Consider the following 8,012-nt stretch of genomic DNA (forward strand, 5'->3'; position numbering starts at 1 on the left):
GAGCTCTGAGCGGAAGTAAACACAGCGCTCCGTCTTTAGCCTTTTCTCTCCTAATGGAAATGACTGAACTTTCTACAGTTATTAGGCGAATTTCTCAACGCTGTTAAATCTGCAGACTCCTCAGAATCAGGTCGGTAGCACTCGCCATCTCCCCCAGCTCCTCTGTGTTCCTGTGAACGTATGAAAGCTAAGCTAAGCTAAGCTAAGCTAATTGACCTCAGCGAGGAAGCTGTGCAGGGTCGCTAGGGTAACGTTAGCGAGCTAGCTAGCCAGCTAACTCCTCTAGCTAACGTTGTGCATCGTTTATTGAATAAATACACTGTGATAAGGTTTTATTTGTACAAAAGCCTCAAAAATAGCAATAAAAATAATAGTTGGAGGCATAAAAACGTTGTGAATAATTGAATTATTAATGAATAACTAGCTGTTCCTTTAATGAAGCTGATGCTGGGCCCTATGTGTACCTGTGATCTTGGTATTGCTGGTGAGGTTAGTGATATTTCAGAGAGCAGTTCACTACAGTGTGTCTTATGGGCTGAAATGCATCAGATTCCAGGTGTAAAAGTAAAGAATTCAGGTGTTCAGTGTCTGTTGTGAGTAAGATCTTAGTAGTGAACTACTATTGAACCAAAGTTATTATTTTTCATGGAAAGAAAGTCTGCCTCTAATTCCCACGCTGTCTTCTTTTTCACCAGACATGAATGGCCAGGCTGAACTGGACGTGGATTACAAGCGGAAATACAAAAACCTCAAGCGCAAACTGAAGTTTCTGGTGTATGTAAGTAGCCTTTTGCTGCTTTCTATTTTGGTTGTTGAATTTCCTTTAGATTTAACCTGCATTCGGTTAAATCCCTTCATTCTGACCCTTTCCGTTCATTTCAGGAGCAAGAATGTTTTCAGGAGGAGCTGAGAAGAGCACAGAGGAAACTGCTCAAGGTTTCCAGGGACAAAAGGTCAGGGCTGTGGTCAGGACTGGCTTTTTCGAATCCTGGACGAGTTGGAGACTTAGACTAGTGGAGACTGCGTCCAAATGAGAGCAAGGCTGATAAAGATCAAGACCTGCCCAAGAATTAAGCCTGACTGCTTAACTAGTCCTCAACCGAATACAGAGCTTTACCTCTACAGATTCACTTAGGAGGACAGAATGTCCTTACATTTAGTTGTCTATACTGTTCAAATAAAATTAAGTCCAAGTACAAATACTATAGACTCGGAGACACGTCCGGGTACAAAAGGAACCACGTTTGAGACAAGTCAGAGTACAAATATTGTCAAGCCTGAGACAAGTCCAAGTTCCAATATCATCATGTCAGAGACAAATCTGATTACAAGTGCTACCAAGCGTGAGACGAGTCCAGGTACAAATGCTGTCCTGTCAGAGACAAATCCAAGTACAAACACTATTAAGGCTCAGACAAGTCCAAGTACAAATGCTATCAAGCCTGAAACACATCTGGGTACAAATGCTATCATATCAGAGACAGTCCAAGTACAAATACTGTAGACTCGGAGACGCGTCCGGGTACAAAAGGAACCAAGTTTGAGACAAGTCAGAGTACGAATACTATGATGTCAGAGAAACGTCCAAGGACGAATACCGTCTAGACTGAGACGAGTCCAAGGACGAATACCGTCTAGACAGAGACGAGTCCAAGGACGAATACTGCCTAGCCTGAGACAAGTCCAAGGACAAATACCGTCTAGCCTAAGACAAGTCTATGTATAAATACCATCATGTCAGAGACAAGTCCAAGTACAAATTCCGTTCTGTCAGAGACAAATCCAAGTACAAACTATATCAAGTCTGAGACACATCTGAGGACAAATACTGTCAAGCGAAATACTGTAGACTCAGAGACACATCTGAGTACACATACTATCAAGTCTGAGACACATCTGAGGACAAATACTGTCAAGTCTCAGACAAATCCAAGTACACATGCTATGAAGTGTGCAACAAGCCAGAGGAAAAATACTATAAAATCTGTGACAAAACCAGGTATAAATACTATAATTTCGAGGCAAGTTCGAGTACAAATACTGTCTAAATACTAAAGTACTATAAACGGCTAAAGGTGTAATTACATATGCCTACTTTAATGAATTTTCTGAGCAAGCTATCGTGTATAACTCACTTCTCTTTTTTTATATCTCAGTTTTCTGCTGGACAGATTGTTACAGTACGAGCGGGTGGATGAAGACTCCTCCGGTAAGTCCTAAACACAGGTTTAGTGTTAAGGTTTGCATGCTATTAAACTAAAAGAAACATTATGTGTATTAATACTAATAAAACATTTTGTATTTAAAAGACTCCGATGCCACAGCCTCCTCAGAGAGTGATGGAGAGGGCCCCAGGGAAAGAGAACGGGAGGCAGGAAAGAAGTGAGTCTATCCTAACCTCTTGAAATTGCTAGTAGTGTAATTTTGATACCAATATACCAAGTATTTGAGTATCATCCATTACCAATTCAGTATGTCCTCTTTAAAATCTACTGAACTCTAAAATGAGCTGTTTTTAAAAGTCATGCTACATTTTTATCAGCATTTTGCACTGATATCGGACCCGCTCCGATACCTGGCATCTGTTCGGTACCGTCTGTAATTCTGTATATTTTGCTGTGCCCTCAGGAGGAGGAGTCCTGGAGTTCCGCCCCTCCCTTCGTCCTCGTCCCCCCACCTCTCCCTCCTCCCTCGCTCCGGAGCAAACTCCCTTCAGCCTTCGACACCCACCCAGTATCTCAATACGGTCAGTATGGGTTGTGGCGCAGGCCACGCCGTCCACCTCATCGCACATCGGCTCATGGCTTTTCGGTTATCGGCACTGTTACTGTGCTCTTTTTGTTGCCGTTATTTCTGTCGCTTGTTATTTTGGCATTCAGATTTCATTCATTCATTATTTTCTTTCTCTTCTATGTTCTCCCGTTCCCATATCCTCATCTCTTTGTTTTGGACCTCTGGAAAAACGCCCATCTTTTGCCGTGGGCACTGTGTGTGTGTGTGTGTGTGTGTGTGTGTGTGTGTGTGTGTGTGTGTGTGTGTGTGTGTGTGTGTGTGTGTGTGTGGGGGGTGAACAGTTACCCTTCCCTCCTGACTATTTGGCTCCCTCTGCTGAGCGAGTGAAGAAAGAGAAAAAACCAAAACCGTCCAAACAAAGAAAAGAGCCTGCAGGAAAGGTGAGAGAGAGAAAGGAGGCGCAGTGCTGCTTTAAGGACTTTAAAAGTCTGACATCAGTGTTTTCAATAATATAACACCAGTTTGGTTGCAGATACATGTATTAAAAATTTTAAAAATCTTTAAAATAGCAACTTAACACAACTTCAAATTATATAGAAAACAAAAACAAAAAAGAATAAACAGGCGTTTAACAGCGTCTGTATACTAAACCGGTGTATTAGTTAATAAAAGGACATTAGACTGAAAAATCTATAGAACACTGAGATTTAAGTTACCTTAAAACTAATATCCACATGTAATTATATTTGAATAAAGCAGTCATCTTATTATTTTTAAGATACGTCATTATTTGATATTTTCTCATTATTTTGAGACACCGTCATCTCATTATCCTTAGATGTTTTCTTACTATTTTTAGATACTAAGGCATTATTTCTGAGATCCTTTTTCCATTTTATTCTTATTTTTAAATACTAAGTCATATGTTTTTACATTATTTTACATTATTTTTTACTATATTTACAGTATTTTGAGATACTTATTATTATAACACAATTTTAATAATAATACACACTTTATTTTGGTATACTATCTTATTATTTTGAGATGTTTTCACATTATTTTGAGATCCTATGTCATTTTAAGATATTATGACTATTGTGAGTTGTCACTTTGAGAGGCAGTTACCTTATTTTAAAATAGTTTCTCATTATTTTGAGATTCTGAAGTCTGTGGTTTTGTACAGTCTTGGTTCAGAGGTGCACCTATTTACCCATTAGTTGTGACAGGAGCAGACTAAGCTACATTTACAACAAATTAATTTACTCCAAAAAAAATTATATAAATATCACTTTTGTAATATTGCTGCGACTTTTGCCCAATTAAGGCAAAATCAAACATGTTAGTCCAAAAATCACAAAGGCCACCAAATCCTGGTGGGTCTGCTGGGCTGATGAGCTACATTTAATACACAGTTCACCTTGTTTTGCTTGTTTAATATTCTTTCTTTCTTTCCATCCCCCTTCCCCCAGGTGGTCTCCCCCTTGGGCTCCAATTACCCAGCAGGCAGCGCTCCAGGCACAGGTTCGTCCGGTCCATTTAGCTGGGTCCCTCGGCAGATGCTGAGCGGAGATGCGGCGGAGGAGGAAGGAGAGAGTGAGGGAGAAAGCGATGGAGGGGAGGAGGAAAGAGGAGAGGGTGAAGAAGCCGAGCTGGTCATTGACATTCCTAACGAGTGAAAAGGAAGCAGAACAGGACTGTAATTCGTGTTTCCGGTTAGTGGTGTGGAGGAGAACCTCTGAGAAACACCGTGTAAAACAACTAGCCCATAAACATGCTGTGTTTGTATAAACACCTGTTTCAGCCTCAAGTTAGCGTCTAGCAGTGCTGTTTAGTTTGGAAGACAGAAGGCTGAATGTGGGAAGACATGGTGTATTATAGTCTCATATAACTCTTTATACCTGAATCTTTTTCATCTTTTTTGGGGTGAAGAAAGTGTAATAAAGAATATAGCAAACCTCTGTTTACTTTAAAATTCTTAACTGACGTACCGGTCGATTACCAGTGGACAAATATCACTTAAGAATAATAATAGAAAATAAAGTACACTTTTCTCAATGTTCTTGAGCAAATGGCTTTCATATTAATATGAGATACCAAGTCATTCTGAGGTGCTATCTCATCATTTTGAGATACTATCTCATTGTTTTAAATGCAGTGTCATTCTTCTGAGACACGATCTTATAATTTCGAGGTACTAAATAATTGCTCTGAGATACTACCATTATTTTAAGATGCTATCACTTATTTGAGGTGCCAAGTCATTACTCTAAGATACTATCTCATTATTTTGACATTCTAAATAATTACTCTGATACTATCATTATTTTGAGATGCTATTGCTACTTTAAGGTACTAAGTCATTACTTTGAGATACAATCTTATCATTTTGAGGTACTAAATAATTGCTCTGAGATACTATCATTATTTTGAGATGCTATTGCTATTTCGAGGTGCCAGGTCATTTCTATAAGATCTCTTTAATATTATAAATACTTACCCTGATACTATCATAATTTTGAGATACTATTGCTGTTTCGAGATACTAAATCATTCCTCTGAGATTCTATCTCATTATTGTGAGATGCTATCATTATTTTGAGATATTAAATCATTCCTCTGAGAATCTATCTCATTATTGTGAGATGCTATCATTATTTTGAGATATTAAATCATTCCTCTGAGATTCTATTTCATTGTTGTGAGATGCTATCATTATTCTGAGATACTAAATCATTCCACTAAGATACTATCTCTACCACTATTTTCGGATTCTAGGTCATTACTCAGGTCATTACATAGGTCATTTGACATACTGTGACTTCTTGGAGATCATTATTATTATTTTACGATACGGAGTCATTACTTTGAGATACTAAGCCATTATTCTTAGATACTACCTCATTATTTTGAGATACCATGTTATTACTCGGAGATGATATCTCTATTTTAAGATATCATGTCATTATTTGGATAGTAAGTGATTTTGAGAGACTTTTACAGTATTTTGAAGTTCTCATTATTTTGAGATGCTAACTCTTACTTTGAGATATTAGTCATTCTGAGATGTTTTCACATTATTTTGAGATATTAAGTTTTATTTAGGTCATTTTATTTAACAATTGTTAGAACTACTTCTAGAAACTCTGTCATCACTATGAGATACCTCTTAAAATCATAATTACACATATGTATATGGAAACACTGAAGCTTGAGTGGACCTGGTTTTGTCGAGGGATTAAGAGAGTGGAGGTGAAAAAGAAAGAAAGGAGAGAGAGAGGGTGTAGAAGTTTCTCTCAGCCACACCTGTTTTGCCCTCAGGCTTATTGAAATCAGTTCAGACATGCAGTTATGCAGCATAGTGTTACACACACACACACACACTGTCTGCTGGCTCACACTGGTCATACCAAAAACCCTTTGCTGGTCCTCCAGAGCCAGATTCCTTTCATTCACAGTAGTTCACAACAGCTAGGTTTCTTTTTAGGCTGGTTCTGAGGCTCCACAATCGGACATGATCCAGTCTTTACCCACCTCCCTGTATCTATTCACTATTCACTGTAATTCTTTATTCCTGCATAGAAACTGTGAACACTTCTATGATGAGTGTGATTTACTGCTGTATGCAGAACATGCTAGACTCTCTTCTGCTGCATTTATGCTTCTATTGGGACAACTCTGATTGGTCCAGATACTCAGCATACAGACACAGCTATTAACTATACAGTGTCTATTGTGAATTATTCAGTAAGTACTATTAAAAACTCAGTAGGTACTATAAAGCATTCAGCACCTATTATGAATTATTCAGTGATTAAGATTGCAATAACTGCTCTAAATGATTCAGTATCCACTATGAATTATTCAGAGATTAGTATGCATTATTTAGCTACTATAAATTATTCATGATCTATTATGAAGGATTCTATTAAGAATATTTAGTTTGAATGATTCAGTATCTACTATAAATTATTCAGTACCTATTATGACTTTTTAGGAAAATAGTATAAATGATTCTGAATCTATTATGAATTATTCAGAATTTGTATGCATTATTCATTAGCTACTATAAATTATTTAGTATCTATTATGTATGATTCTATGATGAATAATTAGTTTGAATTATTCATTATCTATTATGACTTTTTAAGAAAATAGTATGAATGATTCTGTATCTATTATGAATTATTCAGAAATTTGGATGCATTATTCAGTATCTATTATACATTACATATATACATTATACTATACATAGTGTCTATTACAAATTATTCTATTATGAATAATTAATTAAAATTATTCAGTATCTATTATAAATAATTCAGAACTTAGTTTGAATTATTCAGTATCTATTATGACTTTTTCAGAAAATAACATAAATGAGTCAGTATCCACTATGAATTATTAAGAAATTAGTATGCTTTATTTATTAGCTACTATAAATGATTCAGTATCTATTATGAAAGATTCTATTAAGAATATTTAGTTTGAATGTTTTAGTATCTCCTAAAAATGATTCAGACTCTTTTATTAATAAATAGTTTTAATTATTCTGTATCTACTATGAATCTAGATGAATTTTGTTTTATTCAGTCTCTTTTAGGAATGATTCTGTTATGAATAATTAGTTTCCATTATTCAGTATCTACTATAAATTATTCTGTATCTATTACGAATGATTCAGAACTTAGTTTGACTTATTCAGCATCTGCTATGAATTATTCAGAATTTGTATGCATTATTCATTAGCTACCATGCATGTTTCAGAAATTAGAATGAATTATTCAGCATCTACTAAGCAAACGTATTATGAATAGCCAGGCCTCGTGACCGCAGCTTTGAGCAGGGTGCGAGGAAGCTAAAGCCACGGAAGCGAGCAGGTATTCATGCTAGGCTAAAAGCTAACCTTTGTTGACTGGCTTTACCATCCCTACAGCTTCGCACACCACAGAACACGATTTCAGCCCAATCCAGTACGGCTGGAGAGTAATTACAAGAAATCACAGTCACAGTGTTCTTGCTACGATGCTAAAAACAAAGCTATGCTAAGTGACACGAAGCTATATAGCTCCTGTAACTTCGTTGTCAAGCACCTCATCAGAGCATATAAACATATACGCTCCATGAAAGGCATAAAATTAGCAGGTTTGGTTCCAAGGCGAAATAACAGGGTGGTAAATTGGCTTGTAAAACAGCATCTGAGCATTTTTTCACACACTTACTATTGATAGCAATTCTCAATAGATCTGTTGCACCTTTAAATCCATTACATGGCTGTA

At 36.8% G+C, this 8,012-nt stretch overlaps 1 protein-coding gene across 2 annotated transcripts; it reads left to right on the forward strand.

Moving 5' to 3' along the window:
• Nucleotides 1-4,791, forward strand: ino80e (INO80 complex subunit E). 2 transcript variants are annotated; one of them, XM_072679047.1, is made up of 8 exons: nucleotides 1-130; nucleotides 696-778; nucleotides 883-953; nucleotides 2,157-2,209; nucleotides 2,310-2,382; nucleotides 2,629-2,746; nucleotides 3,075-3,173; nucleotides 4,206-4,791. In XM_072679047.1, exons 2-8 carry the CDS (start codon nucleotides 698-700, stop codon nucleotides 4,410-4,412), a joined length of 702 nt encoding a protein of 233 aa, XP_072535148.1. In that variant the 5' UTR covers nucleotides 1-130; nucleotides 696-697; the 3' UTR covers nucleotides 4,413-4,791. The 2 variants fall into 2 exon arrangements, with proteins under 2 accessions (XP_072535148.1, XP_072535149.1); XM_072679048.1 differs by lacking the exon at nucleotides 3,075-3,173.
• The last annotated feature ends 3,221 nt before the right edge of the window (nucleotides 4,792-8,012 follow it).

This window comes from Salminus brasiliensis, chromosome 5, assembly GCF_030463535.1.
Source record: "Salminus brasiliensis chromosome 5, fSalBra1.hap2, whole genome shotgun sequence".
Lineage (NCBI taxonomy): Eukaryota > Metazoa > Chordata > Actinopteri > Characiformes > Bryconidae > Salminus > Salminus brasiliensis.

What these genes read in the sequence shown, in the direction of transcription:
- ino80e (XM_072679047.1), top strand. Translation starts at nt 698, where the DNA reads ATGAATGGCCAGGCTGAACTGGACGTGGATTACAAGCGGAAATACAAA. An exon ending in AACTGAAGTTTCTGGTGTAT is followed by an intron (nt 779 to 882) that starts GTAAGTAGCCTT and finishes CGTTCATTTCAG; the next exon opens with GAGCAAGAATGTTTTCAGGA. An exon ending in CCACCCAGTATCTCAATACG is followed by an intron (nt 2,747 to 3,074) that starts GTCAGTATGGGT and finishes GGGGGTGAACAG; the next exon opens with TTACCCTTCCCTCCTGACTA.